Source organism: Dendrobates tinctorius, unplaced genomic scaffold, assembly GCF_039654945.1.
Source record: "Dendrobates tinctorius isolate UK_male_01 unplaced genomic scaffold, ASM3965494v1 ptg000165l, whole genome shotgun sequence".
NCBI classification, from domain to species: Eukaryota; Metazoa; Chordata; class Amphibia; order Anura; family Dendrobatidae; genus Dendrobates; species Dendrobates tinctorius.
In genome coordinates, this window is record NW_027361832.1 from 8,196,813 (window position 1) to 8,222,400 (window position 25,588).

At 42.3% G+C, this 25,588-nt stretch overlaps 1 protein-coding gene across 8 annotated transcripts in view; it reads right to left on the reverse strand.

Moving 5' to 3' along the window:
* The window catches only part of VPS13B (vacuolar protein sorting 13 homolog B), a 1,297,298-nt gene that overhangs the window by 646,062 nt on the left and 625,648 nt on the right, over positions 1–25,588 (reverse strand). For 7 of the 8 annotated variants that reach the window (XM_073550458.1, XM_073550457.1, XM_073550459.1 and 4 more), the window contains exon 22: positions 22,576–22,703. In XM_073550458.1, coding sequence (XP_073406559.1) covers positions 22,576–22,703 — 128 coding nt within the window. Of the gene's footprint in view, positions 1–11,684; positions 13,170–22,575; positions 22,704–25,588 lie in introns of those variants that run through there. The other variant, XM_073550464.1, reaches the window with a different exon arrangement.

Consider the following 25,588-nt stretch of genomic DNA (forward strand, 5'->3'; position numbering starts at 1 on the left):
GAGACCTTAATTCCAGCAATTCATCACTACATTTACTGGGTCTAGCAGTTGTGATAAAATCACTGTTTTCTCTGCTGTGCCCTGTATAACCCCGCCCACACCACTGATTGGCAGCTCTCTGTGTACACTGAATATTGATAGAAAAGCTGCTAATCAGTGGTTGGACAAGGAGGCACAAAACAAAAAGTGCTCTAGCGATAATCTCTTGCTGATAAAACACTGATTTTATTTAAACTGCAAAATACAACCAACTAAGTGACTAATCACAGGAATTAATTTTTATCATCAGTCATTGCTATATATTGCTGTTTGCACTTTATCTGTTCCACTTTCATAGAGACTTTTAGAACTTAACATTTATATTGATTTTTTATTTCCCTAAAGTATTTTTTCACACTTGTATAACTGACTGCACACACACCACACTGCAATGAATACACATTACAGTAACAATATAACAAAATAACTCGTAAACCTAATTTCAATTTTTATTTTAACTACTTATTTTGCTCTTTAATACATTGGACAAAAATGAAGTAATTAATGTTCAGGAATGGAGCAGGTTGTCAGATCAATGCTCCGTGCTCAAATAACATCAAGGTTTTGCTAAGCAGTCCTAAAAATAATGCGTAGTATAAACAACAAAAGGATCTGGGTGAGTAAATCCAGTGGATAAAGAATATTACTATTTTCAAGTTACAAAAAAAAAAACCCCATTCATTGGAATCAACTCAAATGCTGCATATAAAATGATGTTTTAATATGTTTTTATTTCATATTCCTAACCATGAACAGTCGGACATGTCTGTTCTGCAAACCAGATCCAGAAGTAACAGCCATGTGCGCATAATGAAAAAATCTATCTACCTTTCCACAAGTTCTTCCAAGAAAATATGACTGCTCTTGAAAACGTGTTGGCACATCAGGTGACAAAATCCTCTTTTGTTTGCAGTTCATTAGAGCTAGATCAGGCTGATCCCGGCTACTGCAATCTACACGCTAGTAAACCGGGCACTGCTGCCTATGACTTGGGTTCAGAATGGAAGCTATGAACCTAGTGGATACACAACCTTTTTCTTTTTTTTTTTTTTTTTTAACTTGCCTCTAAGTATGGCTAGATGTATATTTTGAGATGTTAAAAAAATGTGTATGTGTTTGTATATACAGTGGTATGTAAAAGTTTGGGCACCCCTGGTCAAAATTATTGTCAACAGCTAAGCAAGTTCAATATGAAATGATCTATAAAAGGCCTTAAGTGAAACATTACACATTTCCTTCGTATTTTAGGCAAAAAAGAAAAATATATATATTCATCTTTCACATTTTAAAAACAACAAAAAAGGAAAATAGGTCAATGCAAACGTTTGGGCACCCTGCAACCTAGTAGCACCCCCGTTTGCAAGTATCACAGCTTGTAAACACTTTGCAGCCCGACAAGAGTCTTTCCATTCTGGTTTGAGGGATTTTCATCCATTCTTCAAAAGAAGTCTTCCAGTTCAGAGAGATTCTGGGCTACCTTCCATGTACTGCTATTTTGAGGACTATCCACAGATTTTCAATGATGATCAGATCAGAGGCCATTGTAAAACCTTCAGCTGGTACCTTTTGAGGTAGTCTATTGTTGATTTTGACATGTGTTTAGGATCATTATCCATTTGTAGAAACCATTCTCTTTTCAACCTCAGCATTTTTCAGATCGTCTTATGTTTGCATCAAGAATTTGTTGAAATTTCATTGAATCCATTATGTCCTCTACCCATGAAATGTTCCCCGTGCTAATGGCTTCAACACAACCCCAAAGCATGATTGGCCTACTCACATGTTCTTTTCCTGAAATCCTGTGCACTTTTTTCTCCACATATAACTTTGATCATTGTTGCTAAAGAGTTCTGTTTTAACCTCATCGGTCCACAGGACTTGTTTCCAAAATGCATCAGGCTTCTTTAGATGTTCTTTTACATATGTCTGACTCTGAATTCTATGGTGAGGACAAAGAAGAGGTTTTCTTCTGATGACTCTCCCATGAAAGCCATGTTTGTGCAGGTGTCTCTGAACAGTAGAACAATGTACCACAATGCCAGTCTGCTAAATCTTTCTGAAGGTCTTTTGCAGTCAAGCAGGGGTTCTAATTTGCCTCACTAGCAATACTACGAGCAGCTTTCACTGAAATTATGCTTGGTCCTCCAAAACTTATCTTGACCTCCATTGTTCATGTTAACTGCCATTTCTTACTTACATTTTGAATTGAGGAAAAGGCAACTTGAAAACGCTGTGCTATCTTCTTATAGCCTTCTCTCGCTTTTCGGCCTCCATTTTCATTTTTTGAGCGCTAGGCAGCTGCTTAGAAGAACCAATGGCTGCTTTTTTTTTTCTTTTAGCACAAGGCTAGAGGAGGCTGGCTTTTTATAAACCTGGTAAATTTGCATCAATTGGTCTTTCCTAACGATGACAGTGAACAAGTCATAACCAAAACAGACTAATTAAAGGTCTGAAATTTTGACCAAAGTCATCTGAGAACACAAATCTCCAAAAGGGCCCAAACTTTTGCATTTGCTCATTTTCCTTTTTGCAATCTCTTTACAATTTTTAAAATGTAAAAATAAGACAATATACATTTTATTCTGCATAAAATACAAAGGAAATGTGCAATCTTTAACTTCAGCCCTTTTAGAGATCACGTCACTTTGAACTTGCTTAACTGTTCACAATAACCGTAATTTTGAAACAGGGGTGCCAAAAATTTCACATGCCACTATAGACACACATATAATCTACACCTCTATTGGAGGTCATCCATCTGCCATTTGTCACCCATACACTTCAATGTTAAAAATTAACTGCTACTGTGCTGCTCGGTCCAGGCAGTATTTAAACTAGGTTTTTCTCCAAAAGGCTACAACTAGTGATGAGCAAGTGTGCTTGGATAAGGTGTTATCCGAGCACAATCATGTACTAATAGAGTAATTTCAGCGTGCTCGAAAAAATACTCTGAACTTTCAGATGGACTTGAAAACCCCTCTCTTCAAAAAAGCTTATAGCCTACACTGACCCCCTGCCACCTCCCCACCGCCAGAGCTGCCTCAACTCCGTAACCTACTGCCTCCTTCCCCATTACCCTGTAGACTGTAAGTGCACAAGGGAAGGGTCCTCTCCTTTCTGTCACACCCCAACGTGCAACAGATTCTAAGTGGGAATAACAGGAGAAGGATACAATGCAGACTTCATATAAAAGATGATGGAGAATTGTTATTTCATAAAGGAACTCAAGCATTTACTAATCCAATAATTTCTGTATTGAGAGGCGCAAGTGTCGCAACATCTAGCAGATGTCCGTAGACGTGGCGGAATATGCCCCACTCACCTCTCAATGGGTAGTGAGCGAAATAGGACTAACGCACTAAACACTAGTCTGTAGACATGAGTGATGAGAGCTTTGATTGTCCGCAGGCACAAAACAAGGATTCTTCCCAATACTTTCACATTCACAATTCTCACACTCGAACAGTTTTACTGGATGATGTCTTTTCAAAATACCAATATCTGCACTAATGCATCATATAACGGATTTCAATATGGTTTTGCGGTTACAAACTTTAAAGTCTGGTTCTCAGCTTGTAATTGTGGTCGAGATCCCCTATAAGATTGTGGCTTCCACTTCCTTCCACAACATGAGATTCAGAGCTAAGCAGGAAAACTGGCTTGTCAAGACGTACGGTCTAGTTAAGATGCCAGTTTCTAAAACATTTCATTTCACAAAAGTGAAGACGACATTACGATAACTGAACAATGATCACTGTCTATGCATTCTAATGTATATATGGTACATGACTTGTGGGCAGTAATTTTGCTGGAGGTTTCATTAACAACTCCATGGACCATAGGAACCTGTAGACTCAAGATATTTATTGACTTCTATTAGAGAGTTTTGTAAACATGCTCTGTGTACATAACAGAGGGGTTAAGACCCTTTTACATTTAGCGATGCACCAGCGATCCCGATCACGATACGACCCGGTCAGGATCGCTGGTGCATCGCTAAATGATCACTAGTGAGCTGCCAAACAGGCAGATCCCACAGCGATGCAGCAGCAATACAGCGGACGAAACTCACCTTTCAGACGCAGCGATGAAGACGTCCTCCGGCCCGCCTCCACACGTCGCTCGTCTGCGCCACAGGAAGCCCAGCAGGAAGCTAACGACAAGAAATGGAGCCGGCCGATCTCGCGTGATCATCGACAGACAGCGGGGGAGCCGGTCGGAGGTAAGTATCAAACATAGCGATATTGCTAGCAATATCGCTATAACGTCACAAAATCGGTGGTGTTATAGCTATATTGCTAGCGATATCGCTATGTGTAAAAACCCCTTTAGAGGAACATATAAATAGAGTTTGTGTGTCTGGACACATACAGTGGGTAAACTAAGTATTGAACAATTCATCTATTTTCTAAGTAAATATATTTCTAAAGGTGCCATTGAGATGAAATTCTCATCAGATGTCAAATGTGTGTAATAAAGAAAAATGAAAAAGTATTGAACGCACTTAAGGCCCTTTTACATTTAGCGATGCACCAGCGATCCAACCAGCGATCCGACCCGGTCAGGATCGCTGGTGCATCGCTAAATGATCGCTAGTGAGCTTTCATACAGAAAGATCTCACAGCGATGCAGCAGCGACGCAGCGCACGATACTTACCATTCACACACAGCGATCCTGCGTCCTCCCGCCCGCCTCCACGCGTCGCTGGACGTCACAGCAGGAAGTCTCAGCAGGAAGCAGACGACGAGAAATGGAGCCGGACATTCTCGCGCGATCAGCGATGGACAGCGGGGGAGCCGGTCGGAGGTAAGTATCACACATAGCGATATCGCTAGCAATATCGCTATAACGTCACAAAACCAGTGACGTTTTAGCGATATTGCTAGCGATATCGCTTAGTGTAAAACCCCCTTTACTGAAGTTTAATTAATACTGCAAGATTTTGGGATTATTTAAGGCAAAGCTTGCTTACTTCAGAACATACATACTTATACATTGAACCTACAGATAGGCGAGATGAATAACAATGGCTATCCTTTGATGATGTCTCAAAGCCATAGATAAGATATAGGACCAAGGTTAATTTAGCCTTCATGTACAAACTTTTTTTTATTGTTTTTATCATCAAACTCCAAGAGCCATATTTTTTTTCATTAACATAGCTGAATGGGAGCTTGTTTATATGCAGAAGGAGTTCAATTTGTCAGTGGAACCATATACAAGTTAATATCTTCCTTTTATTTACATTATATAGGGAAAATAGAAAAACAGCAATTCTGCTACAGTTTTTGATGTTTTAAAATTATCAATTACCTGACCCCTTTTCATGCCCAAAAGTTTCAACGGTGTGCATGTGGCCATAAGAAGTAAACCATGAAACTAAGAAATAAAAGTTTTATATCATATGAATGTATGTTTTTACCTGAGTAAGAGAAGAGGATATGAAAACAGCAAGTCGGTGGAAGCAGTGTGCTTTAGTTAATGTTATGTTGTATCCAAAATATTTGTTCACTTTTAATAAGCTTCTTCAACATTTTACCTCTTCAATAAAGCCAATGCTATAGTTATCAGTCCATTACCACACAACAAACCTCGCACATAAATACATAAATATGCATTTCAATCAGGAGTCACAGCTACAAGTGCCAGCACCATTTCCTGTAGCTATGAAAATCATACTGGTTCTTTAGAGTAGGATCAGTAAAGAAGGAGCAATCTTCCCGTCGTCTGCATGGCATCCTTAACTTTACATATAGTGAAAACCTGGCACACACAACCTAAATATGCATCCACAATTAAACAATTCTGTGGTCTCTCGCTTAAAGAACCTGACAAGAATTCATTGCAGTAAAATAGTGGAATTTTATAAAAATAAATATATTGTTTCACAAAGTCTCTGTTTGCATCTGATGTTAGTGCTATTTGAGTCATACGTTGAAGTTAATTACGCCTTTGATAAGTAGTTTATTGATCCAAGGTTGCAGGGACGTACTTTATTTATCCTGGACCATGTATTGTTCCAGATGTAACGCATTTACATTTTTCTAAAGAGCCCGGCTAGAATTAGTCACTGCGTAAAAGGTTTCAAGGTTTGTTCCTCTAACATCCACAATCATTTTCTGGTTCATCAGGAAGAGGTCAGATGTGCCATCACTACAGCGCCTAGTTGCAATATGTGAAGGTTTTACTGGTGTGCCACTGGGGAAAATCCAAAGTTTATAGCCATCCTTGTACAAGTCAAACTGGGAAGATTTACTTTTAAAAGGGTTGTCCCTCCTTTAGTGACATTTTTTATTTTTACTTAAATACATGCAATTGGGTTTCATTAAAAACGGTGCACCATTGGACTGGTCTGGCCACAAGCTCATCCGCTAGCAGCCATTTTGAAAACTGCAGAGCTGTGCAATCTGTGAAAAAAGCTGCACTAACAAATGGTGGATGAGAACCTGTCATACATGACCTCAGTTGATGGGAGCAGTAGTCCCATCAGCCAACATCAGTGACCAGATGTAAATTTTATACCTTCGATCACAGCTGCGGGTACACCCTGTCATTTGACTGCGTGGGAACCATGGTTCTCTGACCAGCGGTGATGATTTTACCGCCTTTCAGAAGCGGTGTTTGCAGTGCTGTCATGCACGTCAGGGTGACAAACACCCGGAGTCCAGGGGGGCAAACCCGATCTGTTAGGCTACTTTCACACTAGCGTCGTGTGACGTACTTCGCAATGCACCGTTTTGGATAAAAAACGCATCCTGCAAAGTTGCCCGCAGAATGCGTTTTTTCTCCATAGACTTGCATTAGCGACGCATTAGCGACGTATGGCCACATGTCGCATCCATCGTGCGACGGATGCGTCGTGTTTTGGTGGCCGCGACACACAAAAACGTTACATGTAACTTTTTTGTGCGTCGTGTCCGCCATTTTCGACAGCGCATGCGCGGACGAAACTCCGCCCCCTCCTCCCTGGACATTACAATGGGGCAGCAGATGCGTTGAATTTTTATTGTAGGTACATTTCAACTGGGAGAGACAGAATCTAAATAAAAAAAAGAAAATCACATTGTATGATTTTTAAATAATTATATTGCATTTTATTGCATGCCATTTGATCACCCATCAACCAGAAAGAACTCTGGCTCTCAAAGACAGGTTAGTTTTTCTTTAAGAAGCTCTCCTACTCTGCACTCATTACCCTGTGTTAATTGCACCTATTTTAACTCATCTCTGTATATAAATCTGAATGTGTGTGTATCACCAACCAATCACGAAGCAGCAGAGTGGGACACGGTTGGAGAGCAGGGCTGAGGACGGATACAGCAGGACAGTGCATGGAGAGCAGGGGCTGTGAGGAAGACAGTCTTCAGGACAGGGGCCGAATAGTGCCGGCACCCTCCCAGCCCTGTCCCGGCTCAGTCGGCGCTCCCCGTCACCAACTGCGCTATCCCCCCTCTGCCATGCAGCTTCCCGGCCTAAATTTAGTCCCCAGCTTCTACTGCGGCCTACTACAGCGCTAGACCATGCCCCCGGCAGGCAGCCCAATCACACTCGCCGCAGCTGCACTCTAGCTCCACCCACTCCGACCGCCCGTGCTAGGCCACGCCCCCATAGGCCGCCCAATCACATGCGCTGCAGCTCCGCTCTAGCTCAGCCCACTCCGGCCGAACGAACAATCTGCGCACCTCTCTCTCCTGGTCCCGGCATCACCACGTGTGGTGCATGGAGAGCAGGGCTGTGGAGGAAGGAAGACAGCAGGGCTGTACAGCAGGGGTCGCATCAGGAGCAGCGATGGCAGTGGCTGTTCTGTGTGCACACACTGAACAGGACCTGTGATGAGGTCACAGGAGGGGGAGGAGTCAGGGGTCACATGATCAGGGGCCTCAGTGTGTGCAGGACGGATGCTGCTGTGTGTTGGTTGTCATGGTACTGGATGAAGGTAAGTTTATGCGTGGGGTCAGGAGGGGTTTACAGGGTGGATGGAGAAGAGCCCTGTGTGCTCGAGGTGTACAGAGAAGAGCCCTGTGTGTTCGAGGTGTACGGAGAGGAGCCCTGTGTGTTGTGAGTTCATTTTCCCCTTCGTCACTGAGGTCTGGTGAACTCCCTATTCTGGTAATGGAAGGTAATGAGCCTGATTATCAGGCACCTGAGCCTAATGATGATGACTGGCTGAGTGGAGTCACGGACTGGATATAAGGCTGCCGACGCCCTTCTGCCCTGCGGGTGATTTCTCTGTGGACTTCTAGGAGACCAGTCTGATTCCTGCTCCTCTAAAGCTAAGTTTTCTGCTTTGCCTTTTGCATTTGTGTTTTGTTTTTGTTTGCCTTGCTTTTCTGGATTCTGCCATTCCCTGCTGGGGTGAGCTGAATCTCCTTTTGCTGGTTGCTCTGTCTTCAGAATATTCCTGAGTACTGACAGTCTTTTTGAAGCCTAGCGTCTTCAGGGCCTTTTTCACTGTCAGTCTGTTGGCTCTTATTTTCATAGGGTTTTTCACGGATTGCAGACAGCAGCCTTCCTGTCCTTTCCTATCTAGTTAACTTGGGCCCCGTCTTTGCTCAGTCTATCTTTCTGTCTGTGTTAGTGTTCTTTCTTCTTGCTTCACCGTCATTATATGTTGGGGGCTGCCTTTTGCTTTGGGGTCTGCTCTGGGGCAGTTTAGATTTCCCTTTCTGTCTTTAGGCTATATAGTTCTCCGGCTGTGATCGAGGGGTCTAGGGCATCGTAAGAACCCCCCACGGCTACTGCTAGTTGTGTTGATAGGTTCAGGGGTCTGCAATCCGATAGCTGCCAACTTCTCTGGTTTTCTGGACTTAGCTAGCATTTCTGTTTTTGCCTCCTACGGTGACTCATTCATAACACCTGTGTGTTCGAGGTGTACGGAGCGGAGCCCTGTGCGTATAAGGTGTAAAGAGCAGAGCCCTATGTGTGTACGAGGTGTATGAAGCAGAGCCGTGTGTGTACGAGGTGTACGGAGCGGAGCCCTGTGTGTATGAGGTGTACGGAGCGGAGCCCTGTGTGTATGAGGTGTACGGAGCGGAGCCCTATGTGTATGAGGTGTACGGAGCGGAGCCCTGTGTGTTCGAGGTGTACAGAGCGGAGCCCTGTGTGTTCGAGGTGTACGGAGCGGAGCCCTGTGTGTACGAGGTGTACGGAGCGGAGCCCTGTGTGTACGAGGTGTAAGAAACGGAGCCCTGTGTGTACGAGGTGTATGTAGCGGAGCCGTGTGTGTACGAGGTGTACGGAGCCCTGTGTGTATGAGGTGTACGGAGCGGAGCCCTGTGTGTTTGAGGTGTAAGGAGCGGAACCCTGTGTGTTCGAGGTGTACGGAGCGGAGCCGCGTGTGTACGAGGAGTACGGAGCCGCGCGTGTACGGGGTGTATTAAGTTTTAAAAGAATGCGGCCCCCCAGCTCAAATTTTTTTTTATGTGCGGCCCATTTACTCTGCCAAGTTTGAGACCCCTGCTGTAGAGGGAGAGAGCGGGAGAGCAGGGCTGTGAAGGAAGAGAAAGGGGCTGTGGACAGAGAGAGCGGGAGAGCAGGGCTGTGAATGAAGAGAACGGGGCTGTGGACGGGGAGAGCAGGGCTGTTAAGGAAGAGAAAGGGCTGTGGACGGGGAGAGCAGGGCTGTGAAGGACCAGAACGGGGCTGTGGAGGGAGAAAGCGGGAGAGCAGGGCTATGAACGAAGAGACCGGGGCTGTGGAGGGACACCGGGAAATGGATGTAGAGCGCAGCTGCGGAGGGACAGAACGGGACAGCGGGTGGAGAGCGGGGATGTTAAGGAAGACAGCGGGACCCACAGTTAGGTACTATGTCCGGGCAACGCCGGCCTCTTCAGCTAGTTACCTATATAAAAAGACACTTGTCCACACCACACAAGCAATCAAAATCCAACCTCTCCATCATGGCCAAGACCAAAGAGCTGTCTAAGGACACCAGGGACAAAATTCTAGACCTGCACAAGACTGGGATGGGCTATAGGACAATAGGAAAGCAGCTTGCTGAGAAGGCAACAACTGTTGGCACAATGATAAGAAAATGGAAGAAACACAAGATGACTGTCAATCTTTCTCGATCTCCATGAAAGATCTCGCCTCGTGGCCTAAAGGCCCCTTTACATTTTGCGATGCACCAGTGATCCTGACCATGATATGACCTGGTCAGGATCACTGGTGCATCACTAAATGGTCGCTAGTGAGCTGCCATACAGGCAGATCTCACTAGCGATGCAGCAGCAGTCGGCGGTCGCACTTACCTTTCAGACGCGGCGAGGGTGTCCGTCTTCCGCCTGCGTCCATGGCTCGCTCGTCGGCGCCAGCAGGAATCCGACGACGCGAAATGGACCAGGCCGATCTCGTGCGAGCAGTGATAGCCAGCGGGGGAGCAGGTCGGAGGTAAGTATCACATGTAGCGATATCGCTAACAATATCTGCATCACAAAATTGGTTACGCTTTAGCAATATTGCAAGCGATATCGCTATGTGTAAAGCCCCCTTAAGGATGATTCTGAGAAAGGTCAGGGATCAGCCCAGAACTAAATTGGATGACCTGGTCAATTACCTGAAGAGAGCTTGGACCAGAGTCTCAAATATTACTGTTAGTAACACACTACACTGTGACGGATTAAAATCCTGCAGGGCACGCAAGGTCCCCCTGCTCAAACCAACACATGTCCAGGCCCATTTTAAGTTTGCCAATGGCCATATGGATGATTTAGAGAAGGCATTGGAGAAGGTCATGTGGTCACAGGAGAACAAAATAGAACTTTTTGGCATCAACTCGACTTGCTGTGTTTGGAGGAAGAAAAGGATGAGTATAACCCCAAGAACCAACCGGGGAAACATAATACTTTGAGGATGTTTATCTGCAAAGGGGATGAGACGACTGCACCATATTGAAGGAAGGATGGATAGGGTCATGTTTTGCAAGATTTTGGCCAACAACCGCCTTCCCTCAGTAAAAGCATTAAAGATGGGTCGTGGCTGCGTCTTCTAGCATGACAATGACCTGAAACACCCAGCCAGGGCAACTATACAGCGGCTCAGCAAGAAGCATTACAAGGTCCTTGAGTGGCCTAGTCAGTCTCCAGACCTGAACCCAATGGAAAATTTTGGAGGAAGCTGAAACTCAAGGTTGCCCAGCAACAGCCCCGAAACCTGAACGATCTGGAGAAGATCTGTATGGAGGAGTGGACCAAAATCCCTGCTGCAGTGTGTGCACACTTGGTCAAGAACTACAGGAAACGTCTGACCTCTAATTGCAAACAAAGGTTTGTATACCACATATTCTTTCATCATATTGTATTAAATTATCTCCTGCAATAAACTTCAAATTGATTATGCAAAAATCATACAATGTGATTTTCTGTTCTTTTTTATGATTCTGCCTCTCACAGTTGAACTGTACCTACAATAAAAATTACAGACCTCTCCATTCTTTGTAGGTAGGAAAACATGCAAAATCGGCAATATATCAAATACTTATTTTCCCCACTGTAGGAAAACACCAGATCTCAGCTTCTTGTGGGCCATGGGACGAAACTTTAGATGCCTCCACAGATAAATCTCGGCTAACACCCACTTGGCAAATGAGAAATTAGAATCTAAACTTTACCAGCTAATTTTGCCACAAGAGAAATGAGACATAAAAAAATTTCAATTACTTTTATTGAGCTCTTCAGCCACTATTGCATAATATAGACAGTTTAACATGGAAAAAACTGGTGAAAGGTCCTCTTTAATAAAAAGAGTTGTCCGGTGAAAACAAGTTATCACAGGTTAGATTGCTCAGAAAGCAGAAATGTCAAACCGGTCAGGAAAAAAAACGGCAGTGCACATGTACGTCCTGCGCTCTATTTATTAATTTTACTTGCCTATGAGGTGCAATTAAATTCCACTTTAAAAACATCATTGCTGGGGGCTTACAATCTTAATTCTATCTCAGTGTGTCTTTGGAGCGAGGAAGGAAGCCGGAGAACCCGGGAAAAACCCACACAAAACACGGGAAAAATATACAAACTCCTTCCAAATGTTGTCTTGGTGGGATATGAACCTAGGACCCCAGTGCTACAAAGCAACAGTGCTAACCACTAGCCTTGTTGCACCACTAACTTCCTAGGAGGCTGCCGAATGCTGCAATCGCCTTTTTCCAGCAGTCTCACAGAGAAAGAAGTGGAGGTTGGGCTTCCAATCTGCTGTTCAATTTTGTAAAAGGTTAAAAATTCCCTTCTGCCAATGTATGATTCCTAGTGGTGAGATGCCCAGTGATCAGCAAATTATCACCTAGCCAGAAGATAAATCCTTGGCAAGCCCTTTAAAATTTGCATTAGAAATTGTGTAAGGATGATAAGCCAACTACACTGTTGAGGGAAAAGAGAGCTCGATTTTTCGTATGAGTGGTGCCAGGTTAGCAGTAACTATTCATGCAGCAGTTAACTCCAATTTTCAAGCCCAATACTACATATGTATACAAACATAGTAAATGAGAATCCCATGCTACATGTGACAAAGACACTTCAGCATCTATATCACGCCTGTCTTTGTTACTCTACGAGACTTTTTCATCTTGTTAGACCTCTCAATGTTTACAGCAGCGATTGTAAAACATGGTACCAATTACTAAGATATCTAAACATATTTGTCACTAACACCTTCATTCTGATTAAATTACAGTCATTAAAATGAGAAGCTGTTTACCTTAGGCTGCGTCCAAAGAGCTTAGCGCAGACCACCCACACTCCCCAACTGTATGGGTTTCCCATTGTGACAATACATCTGAAATCAGCTTTTCACTTTCATTTCATACATCTGATCGCAGCTCCTTTGTTATAACATGTGGCAAGCTACAAGGGCCATCAGCCGAGAGGAACATAAATAATATTTACACACAAACTATTTTGGGCTATTTTCTAAATTACCACAGTCTGCACATTAAAAGAAAAAAAAAAATGGTTAATTTTAGAGGCGAGGTATAAAGTTGTAAGAGTAAATCTTGCATTAACGTAAAGATCTGACATTGCGAAGTAACAAGAAAGTGAAGTAATCTGCTAGCAAGAAGTCCTCGAGCTGGGGGTCACATCTTGTTCATGGAAACCATCTGGTTGGGACCCGCTGAGCCACACCAAACACAAATGATCTTAAAAAAAAAAAAAATATATCCTATTCATTAATGCATCACAGCTGTAGTAAGCGTTACTTCATTTTTCCATGGAAACGTCGTTTATGTTTCAAGGATCTTGTTACAGTTTTGGTAGCAACGTGTTCTCTGGCCAATATTGGACACATTTATGTGTTAAAGAGAAGGAATTATTACAAATTCTTGAAATAGAATCACCTCCTATTTTAATTCCTGTTATGTCAAGAGCTACATATGAAAAATATCAATTGCTAATGATGAAGCAAAGAAGAATGTGGTGTTGGCATCCTGGCTTCAGGGAAGAGGACTACATCATGCCGCAGGACACTTTTACTCCATGTATATGTCCTACTGAGCTTCGGTACTACTTGAATAGTGCTCTGTGTTTCAGTAACATAACTAGAGATGGTGACAGATATGAGCTAAAATTAATATATTTCCTACTATCTACTTATAAAATTGGTTATTATATTACCTGTCACCGTACAATAAAACATTAAAATCTCCTAAAGTTTCCAATTCAATGTGAATGTATTATACTTTTAACTGCATGTCAACATTTTATCTAACTATTCACCTTTTCAGGTTTTGCGAGCTGTATTTAAAGCGGAGCTGCACAAAAATCATTGTGTAAAGAGGCTACAGCTGAAGGGTTGCCTGCCTATTTGTTTCCAATGCGCAGAACTGCAAGACACCCCAACTGTGCAGTCAATGACACAGTTATAGAGATCATCAGAAGTGAATACTTCAAATGTGCGAACACTGAAGGGGTTGTCCACTACTAGAACAGCCCAGTCTGAAGTGTGAGTGCCCACACCGCTGGATCGGCACAGGAAAGGCATATAAGTGATATTTTACTGGTGCAAACATGCTGATTGAGATGAGGTTGCAGAGTAGTGGACAGCCCATCTAACACATTTACAAGGAACAGCAGGAAGTGATGTCACTAAGTGACAACACTGCTCTGTCTTGTCTCTTATGGTCCTACTACTGGTTCTACAAATCAAATCAATATAACGCAGAGCTGTTCGTGTAACTGTAATGAAGACTAGAGCGATCTGGCTACTATACATTACACCACCCCATATCTTAATTACGAGAGCAGGACCGATGTGACGTTCCCTCATCAAGGCCTCCTCGTGGTGTGGCCTAAGTAGTCACCAGAAAAATCGCCAACTATCAATGCGTCATGACAAAAGAGGAACTTTTCAATAAAGAGGATAAACCTCTATTACAGCCTACATTGCTGTCTGGTTTTGCACTAACATAGCCTTTGAAACTGGTGAAGTGAGGTGAACAAAAACCTGAAGTTGGACATCTGGCTCATAGCCTAACCCCTTCATGACCCAGCCTATTTTGACCTTAATGACCTGGCCATTTTAAGCAATTCTGACCAGTGTACCTTTATGAGGTAATAACTCAGGAACGCTTCAATGAATCCTAGCGATTCTGAAAATTGTTTTTTCGTGACATATTGGGCTTCATGTTATTGGTAAATTTAAGTCAATAATTTTTGCGTTTGTGAAAAAAAATCGGAAATTTTGCGCAATTTTCAAATTTTGAATTTGTATTCTGTTAAACCAGAGTTATGTGACAGAAAATAGTTAATAACATTTTCCACATGTCTACTTTACATTAGCACAATTTTGGAAACAAATTTTCTTTTGTTAGGAAGTTATAAGGGTTAAAAGTTGACCAGCGATTTCTCATTTTTACAAAAAAATTTACAAAACAATTAGGTACCACCTCATATTTGGGTCTACATGGCTGAAAATACCCAAAAGTGACACCATTCTAAAAACTGCATCCCTCAAGCTGATCAAAACCACATTCAAGAAGTTTATTAACCCTTCAGGTGTTTCACAGCAGCAGAAGAAACATGGAAGGAAAAAATTAACATTTAACTTTTTAGTCACAAAAATGATCTTTAAGCAACAATTTTATTATTTTCCCAAGGGTAAAAGGAGAAAATTGACCCCAAAAGGTGTTGTCCAATTTGTCCTGAGTACACCGATACCTCATATGTGGTCATAAACCACTGTTTGGGCGCACAGCAGGGCTCGGAAGGGAAGGAGCGCCATTTGATTTTGGAATGGAAAATAAGCTCCAATCGTTAGCGGGCACTGTTATGATTGAGTCACCGAGGAGGAAAAACAAAAACAAGCTAAGCCACAGAAAACCAGAGAGGTTGGTAACTAAGCGGACTGCAGACCCCTGATCCTAGAGCGTACCTACGATGATCCTAGACGCCTCGTCACAGCCGGAGAACTAAATAAGCCTAAAGCAAGAAAAGGGGAAACCTAAACTGCCCCAGAGCAGACCCCAAAGCAATAGACAGCCCCCAAACATGTATTGTCGGTGAGACAAGATGAAAACACAAACACAGATAGAAAAATAGGCTGAGCAAACTATGGGACCCACACTAACTAGAAAGGACAGGAAAGGAAAGATGCTGTCTGCAATCACGCACAAAACCCTGCCAAAAAAATGTCCAACACTTTCTGATAACAAAAACCCTGAAGACGCTAGACTTCAAATCCCTTTATCAGCACTCTGGTATATTCTGAAGACAGAGCAAAAAGAGACCAATCTGATCAGGGACAACAAGCAAACTGGCATAAACAGAGACATAAGAATGGAAATTCAACACAGCCCCAGCAGGGGCTAGCTGACCACTAAAACTGAGTAAACCAGACCAAATCTCATGTGAAAAAATAGCAGCGCACACTTAGCTTGAGAAGGCAGGAACAGAGCTGGAAACCAGAACCTCAGGGCAGGAAAAAAAATCACCAGAACAAAATTAGGGAGTCGGCTGTCTTAAATCCAGTCAGAGACTCCTGATGTCCACTCACAGCCCTCCTCCTCAGGTGGCAGGTCTCTCCCATTTATATCAGCTTCATTACCTACTGTCACCACTAGAGGGAGCCCAGATGGAGAACTCACGACTCCTCTGTCAACACAGCCAGCTCCACCACCCTCACCAGAAGACAGAGGTAAACCAGAAAATGAGTTCACAACAGGGAACCATGTTGCGTATGGAGAGCCCCTGATGTGTCTAAACATTGTACCTCCCCACAAGTGACCCCATTTTGGAAACTAGACCCCCAAGGAACTTATCTAGATGTGTGGTGAGCACTTTGAACCCCCAAGTACTTCACAGAAGTTTATAACGCAGAGCCGTGAAAATAAAAAATCATTTTCTTTCCTCAAAAAATGATTTTTTAGCCCGCAATTTTTTATTTTCACAAGGGTAACAGGAGAAATTGGACCCCAAAAGTTTTTGTCCAGTTTGTTCTGAGTACGCTGGTACCCCATATGTGGGGGGGAACCACTGTTTGGGCACACTTCGGGGCTCGGAAGGGAAATAGTGACGTTTTGAAATGCAGACTCTGATGGAAAGGTCTGCGGGCGTCATGTTTCGTTTGCAGTGCCCCTGATGTGCCTAAACAGTAGAAACCCCCCACAAGTGACCCCATTTTGGAAAGTAGACCCCCCAAGGAACTTATCTAGATGTGTGGTGAGCACTTTGAACCCCCAAGTGCTTCACAGAAGTTTATAACGTAGAGCCGTGAAAATAAAATATTTTTTTTGCACAAAAATAATTTTTTAGCCCTCAATTTTGTATTTTCCCAAGGGTAACAGGAGAAATTAGACCCTCAAAGCTGTGCAATTTTTTTGGAGTATGCTCCGGAGTACTCCGATACTCCATATGTTGGGGTATACGTCAGGGCTTGGAAGGGAGGAAGCACAGTTTGACTTTTTGAACGCAAAATTGGCTGGAATCAATGGTGGCGCCATGTCGCATTTGGAGACCCCCAGATGTGCCTAAACACCTTAATTCTAACTTCAACCCTAACCACAACCCTAACCCCAACACAACACTAATTCCAACCCTAACCATAACCCTTAACCACAAGCCTAACCCTAATCCCAACCCTAACCCCAACACACTCCTAATCTTAACCCTAATTCCAACATGAACCCTAATTCCAACCCTAACCCCAATTCTAACCCCAACGGAAAAATAAATATATTTTCTTTATTTCATTATTTTTCCCTACCAATGGGGGTGATAAGGGGGGTTATTTAATCTTTTTTTTTTATTTTGATCACTGTGATAGGGTCTATCACAATGATCAAAATGTACCTGGCATCAATGAATGAATCTGCTGGCCGGTAGATTCGGCGAGCGCACTGCGCATGTGCCCGTCATTTTGGAAGATGGCGGCGCCCATGGAGAAAGACTGAGGGATACTGGGACTCAGGAGGTACCTGGGGGGAGGGGGAATCGGAAGGTAGGAGGAGCGGAGGGCAGGGGAGGGGGAGCAAATACTGAAAGTGGCGACAGATCACCGTCGTCAGTCAGTGGCGGGGGCAGATCGCCCCGTCAGTCGTGGGGGACAGATTTCGGTCTCCAGCCATTGTCGATGATATTGCAGCATCGGCCATGGCTGGATTGTAAAATTTCACCAAGTTTCATTGGTGAAATATTACAATCGCTCTGATTGGCTGTTGAAAGTCAAACAGCCAATCAGAGCGATCACAGCCACGGGGGGGGCAAAGCCACCCCCCCTAGGGTGAAGAACAAGTCCTCCTGTACCTGAGGGTCAGGTGACCTTTCAGTAACCTCAGACCCGCAGGAACGCGATTTCTGCCATGACGCCTACGTAGGCGTCACAGGTCGCAATGGCACGAATTTTCATGACGCCTACGTAGGCGTATTAGATCGTGAAGGGGTTAGTATTGCGCAAACGCCTTCTGATGGTTTGTGTAGACACTGATTGATTGATTAATTAGCCTTGGTTTGTGGTGTCCAACTTCACTTGCTGTACAGAATGGATTAATTATAGAACCATTTCTCCAAAGTGTCCCAGGAGCCATTTTTCAAACTAACAAACCCAGATCGCATATTAATCTTCTATAGTGAACAGCTTGCATGTTCTAAATGTGCTTCCATGGCCAGTAGTGTTTCTGAACTAGTTTCCCAATGTGCACATCTGGAACATCATTGGTCAGCAACAGCAATGGGATCTGCCAGCAGGGGATCTTGATGATTTACTACCCAAGTGCATTTAGCATGGCAGTACATTCCTCAGACAACCATTAATAACCTCAATGATAGAAGCCAAGGTCTCTAAGTGTGAGAATTTCTGAGTATGGTGCTCATATCCAATACTAAATAAATCAAGATGTTTTGAAAATGTTTTCAAATTTTTTCATAACTTCCATATCATTAACATATCTGTCCATCCTGTGATTACCATTTTTGAATGTTGCAATTTCAATGTTGAAGAATATATATATATATATATATATATATATATATACATACACACTGTATATATATATTTATTCATGCATCAGCAAAATTTGCAGTACTGATAAAAGCGCACAATTTCCATTCATTTGTAAAAATATAGCTTTATTGCACTGTGCTCCAGCTTCGCATTATAATACTGTGTGCTTGACATAAGTGAACAGCTTCAGGAGATACTTTCACTCTTCTTGGTGTTTAAACATTTAATGAGGAAAAACATCCTGTTTTGAGACAGAGAGACGTTTGGAAGTATTACTGGTGTCCATCTGTTGGGCAATTATTATAGTAACTTCATATAATAATAAAGGGCGCCAGCAGTAACCATCACCAGATGGCAGAAATCAGGGCAGATTCCATCATCCTCTGCTCTCCTCTATTTCCATAAGACGTACAGCACTCACTGAACAGTTTTCCTCATTCGGCTTCTAGATGCTAATTAACTAACTCAATTTTAATTACAAGAACAATTGAATCCAGCAGTGCTGCGTGTCTACTCTACACTGAACAGCAACTGCACCAAAAGGCAGAGCTGTCCAAGACAAAGACAATCCTGAAATAAAGTTGTTCTGGGAGGCAATCATAATACATGTCAGGGATTATGAGAAATTGTGCAGGATCTATACTTCAAAGCCTTGCCTATCCTCTGCCAACAAGGTGTGATACATTGACCTCTGGAAATACACAATGACCAAACAAAGCCTAATATTGTCATGAAACCTATGCAATAGATAAAAAGTATCAGAGGTCACCTCTTTACACATTCCGGGAAAAATGTACACCAAACAATAACCATAGTATATCTGCATGATTGGAATATGTTCGCATAGCTAACAGATGCGTAGACCACCAGTATTCTTCCCATAAGGGTACGTTCACACGGGCGCATTTTTGTTCAGTGTGCTGGACAATTATGCAAGGCAGCGCACGGGTCAATATTAGCCAATGGGCTATTTTTCACACAGAGTCCATAAAAATTGTATCATTCGCTAGTCTGGTGGAATTTACAGGCCAGGTAGAGAATGTAACAAGCAAGCAACTCCTGCACTTGTCGGATGAGAGCATGGAGATGCAAACACCACCAGTCACACCAGCGATTTGTGCTCTGACTTTTTGTGTCAAATGCTTTCAAATGGCTTATGAGGTTCATGTATTTTGCAAAAAGTAAAATATGTTCTTTAATTACACTATTCGTATTTTCACCTCGCTGTTGCGCGTGTAGTCGATGCCGCATCTCGCGAAGCCCTGGATAGGTAGGAATGGCCAAGCTAGGAAGCAACTGAAACAGATGGCTATCTAACTTCCACACTTGTGAAGATATGTCAAAAACAAAATTGCTTGGGTCCAAATGACACCATGCGCCTAATTAAAGGTTAAAGCAGAAAGTTTCACACATTGGTGCAAAAATTGCACCAAAATATCTGGCGTACATAAACTCACATCGGGATGGGGAAAGTATAATTTGGTGCCGCCTTTCTGAAATGTTGCAAATTAGGAATTTTGACGAAAACCTAAAATTTAGGTGATTGCAGACTTGGGAATCCTCACATTGTGCACAATTCATGATGTCAAAATTCTGGTGGCGAGACCGGGAAGTTATGTGATCACAAGTATGCAATATGCATACTACCGGCCACATTCAGACTAAACAAGCAGGGCCTTGCTCAATTCATGCACCCAATACCAAGCATGTTTAGTTGGAATGTGGCCAGAGTATGGATATCACGTACTTGCGATCATATAAGCACCCGCTCCCGGCACCGGAGAATCCTCACTGCAAGTGATTTGATTCACAAGTCTGCAGTCAACAAAAGTGACTGCAAACTTTCATGTCAAACCTGAGCAATCTCTTAAATGGATGCAGCCAATAACCCATTCCCTTACCAAGACCTCAGGGATGTTACAATAAATCCAAAAACTACATAAACGGATTTTAATTCCCCTCCTTTTTTTAAATCTGGCTTAAAAATTCACATGAAAAATCCATACTAACACCTGCTTGTTTTACACATTCCCAAGAAATATCATAAACTCTTAAGAAAACAAGGTGTCCTGTAAACTTGACCAATAAGCAGAATTACAGTAAAAGAAAACGTTTTCATTTAGAATTTTTGGCATTCTGGGAACGAAGAAATAAGATTGTTCTCAAAAATGTAACATTTCAGCAGATGAAGACAAAAGCTCATTCTGTTTAAATCGCACAAAAAGACGATGCATCATGATTATAGTTTCATCCTGTTTTCCTTTGTAAAAACATGGTTGTCTGTTCCCAGCCAAGTTTCTAGTGAATATCGGTATAGTTTAGAAATCTGTTCTGCTGGTTTGTGGGTAAGAAGTAGGTACATAATATTTCCTGTGAATAGAGCTTTTAATGTTTCTCTGCAAAATAGGAGCTTTATATCATTTACACGGTGGCTTAGAAAAACATTTTCAAATTTAATGTTGATTCCAAGCAAGAATTTCAATCATGGAGTTATAGGACGAGTCCAAACCAAAATGAGTTTTCTGCTACAAGTAAAAGCAGCCTCATAAAAAAAATGAATTCACCCATATGTGTAACTATAGAAAACAGTTGTCGTGTGCTAGGCACTACACGTTTTACACAATAAGGAAATGCCTAAATAAAGAAAAAACACAGAAAAATAGATAGATAGGAGATAGATTTAGCTTGCACCTGTTGACATTTGCTTTTGGTAGGAGGCACTGGTAAGATTTTTTTGTAGAATACACTAGGAGGAGTTGAATGGGAGCTACCGTGAGGCAATGGCCGGTGTCACATGTAGGGGTCGCTGTATTCCCCCCCAGGATGCAGACAGAGCCCAATTAGACCCGCTGGAGTGTCTTGTGGTCACAGCAGGACGCCTGTGAGTCACAGGGCAAGATAAAAGTAAGCGTGAACCTGGTCAAGCTATCTGGCCTGGGTTTGTTCAGGAAAAGCTGATACGGGCTTTTATTTTTTAAACAGACTGAAGGAAGGAAGTGGGGCTGGCCCGTTTCCTCCAGGCCGGGTCTGACAGTTGACCTAAGGCCACAGATTCTAGTATAAAATCCCTGCAGTAAAGGGTTTGGGTGTGTCAGTATACAGAGTGGAGTTTGCAGCAAGCAAATCAGACGACTCTGCAAAAGCTCTGCTCTGTGTGAGAGTTACAGAGCCCAGCAGAGCGAACTCACAGCACCCGCAGCATACACAGTGGTGCAGTCGCCCACGGTAACAAGTTAGAGGTAGACCGGCGTATTTAAAGACTGTAATCTGGAGCATGTGATTCCCGGCTGCGATCCAAAGTTTATCATTTGCTACATAGAGCTTTGAGTTAGACATTAATGTTGTTTTTCTGAGAACTTGGTCACTCAGATCACTGGTCACTTGGGTCACTACCTCATCACTCCATAAGTGTGCTACCGCTGCACTACAATACACACACACACTCGGTAAATGGCACAGCTTCTCCTATCTATTACAATGTTAATCATGAACAGCACACAGAATGACGCCACACGTGTGCTGTCAGTGGGTTTTTTTGGACCCAAAGAATTCTATGGGCAATTCTGTTCCATCATAGATGAAAAACTGACATGTCTTATTTTTACATACTGTGTGTCTGCAAAAAAAAACAAAACATCACAGAGACATGTGAACAGCTTTATAGATTATAAAAGCACTGATGGAACATGTATGTGAAAAAAAACAATGTGTGAATGAGGCCAAAGGTTGATGGGCTAATTTTTATTAACCTACCTGCCATTTAAATTTCTTGTACCCTAATCTGAAGAAGCATGTCTGATTCAGGGTCATATCAAATCAAATTACACTTTGCTGTGGCTGGTGGGCACACGCGAATTGGCCAATTTGTCCGCCAAGTCCCTTAATTTTGTAAGTATATTCTATGGCAGTAATGCACGTAAATACTCATATGGTTAACGCTCGAATACATGATGCTGCACTCTTTGGTACATGGATAAATGGGCAGAGAGAATTTTTTTCCCAACTCTATGCCTACTTCATGCATGCCTGGTCGGATTGTGGTTTCTCTGCAGACTGGACTTTTTATGGTGAACTGGCATACTTTTTCTTTTCTCTAGATGGATAAATACCTGAAGGGTGAGACGCTTGACTGCGTTCCAGACCACTCTGATGATGTCCTTCATTCTCTCCTCAGGAGTCATGCTGGAATCTCTAGAGGTCTGTAGTAGCTTTGTAGGTACAGATAAGGGACGTGATTCTGGATAACAAAAAAGTGTGTGGAAAGTAATTAAAATTATGCATTTTATTTTTTTTTTTTTTACAATAAATATAAAAAAAAAACTCCAGCGATCTTGCAATCCTTTTTCATCTTCACTATACCCAATACTGGACTTATCTTTCTGGCTGGTTTCAGCAGCCACATGGACATAAGTAGCAGCAGACTGGATCTGACCCTACTAAATTGAATAGAAGAATTTTCTGGCCATACTCTCAACTGGGCAAATGTCATTGTAAACACAGGGAGAAGAAATGGCCTGTGGATCTCACCTATTGTCAATGGAGAATCCAATGTTACCTATGTAAACACGTGTTACCTTTCATAGTCAAGTCTGTGCTGATAATGAAACTACTGTAAAGTACAGTCTTCCATAAAGAACAGGAAAAGCAGTCTAGTATTAGGCTTTGTGGCCAGTTTAGCATTGTACACACAAGGGAGAGACCTCTACACACAAGGGTAAGACCTGCCAATCCCCAGCAGTAGCGCAATGAAGAGTCGGCAGGAGCACTGGACTAGTCTAGTCTCTTCTTACGGTCCCCGGATGGATCTTCTAACAATATTTTCTTTAAAGCTTCGAAGCCTTTAAGATCAAATTATACCCGGCCGCAATCATGCAGCCAAGCACTGATTCATATGCTGCCCGCGGTTTGGGCGTCAAGAATCAGATGACAGGTTCCCTTAAAAAAAATAATTCTGACTGCTAAAGGGAGCTTACGGAATACTTTATTTTTCAGTGCAATGTACATACAGTATGCAGAGATCCCCTTCTAATATTGGCTGTGTGTAGCCAGGAATGAATTATTTTGTTTTTACTACATATGTATTTGGAAGATTTGAAGCAATATCAGAAATTTCATTTTAATCTAAGATATTTTAAGAAATTAGTAGGAACATCATCATGGGTTTGCTTTTCTAGGAATATTTTGCTTTCATTTTTTCAAGCACTTTTCATTTTCTACGAAGACCAACCAACCTTTCAGGGTGGTCTCACTTATCACGATATTCTTTAATATGCGAGTCCACCGTTTCCCCCTCAGAAGTGCCTAATGGAGTCATACAGTAAAGATCCATAAATGACTACTGTTCTTACCGTAGTACTTATTTACGCTTCACGGTAGTTAATGCCTCGGAAAAGTATAGCACCGCTCAGCTACTATGAGCAGTGATTATGTAAAGACCATTAAATGCAGCACTTTAGTACAACACATTAACTGTGATCAAATAGGTAGAGGGCTGAATATTAGTCGCTTCTCCAAACAAACGCTCGATTCTGCGCTGAATGTCATTCTCCAAGAATGTTTGCTTAAGCAAATGAAATCGTGTTACACATGATCAAAAGCAGAGTAAAATCAGCCCATCGTAACACGTAAAAGCAATTACCTCCCCGCCTGAAGGAGTACTTACCCTATGTTAATGACTTACAGAATACGGTTTAATCCATGTTATTAACTAATTAAACAGTGACTTGGGACTACCGAGAATATAGTAGGTAGAATATTACATTCCTCTGCCACTTCACAAGTCTTACTTATGGGCTAATGACATATCTCAGTAATTTTTGGGGGGGAATAATTAAGTAAAATCCAGTAACGTCACAAGTAATTTGACAGATGAGACAGAAAATAACATGGCACGGTTCACTCACTCCATCTCGTACATGTTCCGCACTCTTAGAACACATTAACATGCGCATGTCACCTACATATACTAGAAGTTATAAAGTGAATTCAGCCCTTAGGAGATCAACAAATATCTTGCAAAAACAAATTACTAGATTACTGCTTAAAGCAAAAATAATCATGCTTTCAGTTGTTATTTGCTAAGCAAGATAACATCGCTCATCTTAGGATAGAAAGAGTGCCTCTTGCTCTGGAGGACTGATATTACATGACATTAAGGGATCCTGTCAGTCGCGCTAACTCTCTAAACCGCTGGGTCTACTGCACCCTATTTCTACATTCTAACAAGCTCCTTCTTATGCCTTAGCAATTGTTTTATTATTGTAAAATAAAGTTTTAATCCGCTCGCACTATACAATTCTGTGCTGCCGGGAGTTTATTCCCCTTGACGACTTCGCCCATTCCATCTTGTTAGCACTCTCCCCTGGGTGTGATTTGCTTGAGACGTCACCATAGACACCTTGAAAATCTTCAGCATGCGCACAATGCTTTCCCTTCTTGTAGATGCGCAATGAAGCCTGGTACATGCTCCCCGCCTTCACCGGTGCACTGCGTATATACTGATGACGTATCAGATCAGTGGAGGTCCAAACATTGACACCACCACTGATCAGCTGTTTCCAGCTCCTGCTGCGGCCAGATGTACAGAGTAGGAACTTCTCAGCTTGGTACACTGTGGAGTTTATGTGCTCACATACTGCAGCTCAGCTCCCAATCACTTTATTGGAATATTTTTTTTAATTAAAAGATAAAACAAGATAAAACTGCAACCTCATTATGGTATATGGTAAAGTATTCTCATTTCTAATATGTGCGGGAAGGAGAAAGGTTAAAGGGAATTTGGCAACAGGTTCATGCTCCTCTGTCTGAGGGTAGCATGACAACTTGATTCTAGGGTGAAAAGATGTACACAAAGTAGCGCAAAATGAGTGCATTTGAACTTGTTTCACCAAAATGAATGGCTCAGTCAGGGGCACGTCAGAATCCCATTTTTCAGGGATTCAGAAAAAAACATCAAAGTACTGCTTTAAAGACATATGAAAAAAAGACATTTATTATGATTAAGTCTTTTTAGCACGGTATTTCAAAGAGCTGCACATGTAAACCGAAAAATGTAGAGCATTGACAAATTGTGCTTTTTTTGTGTAAATTAACATTTTAATAAATTTGTAAAAAAAAAAAAAA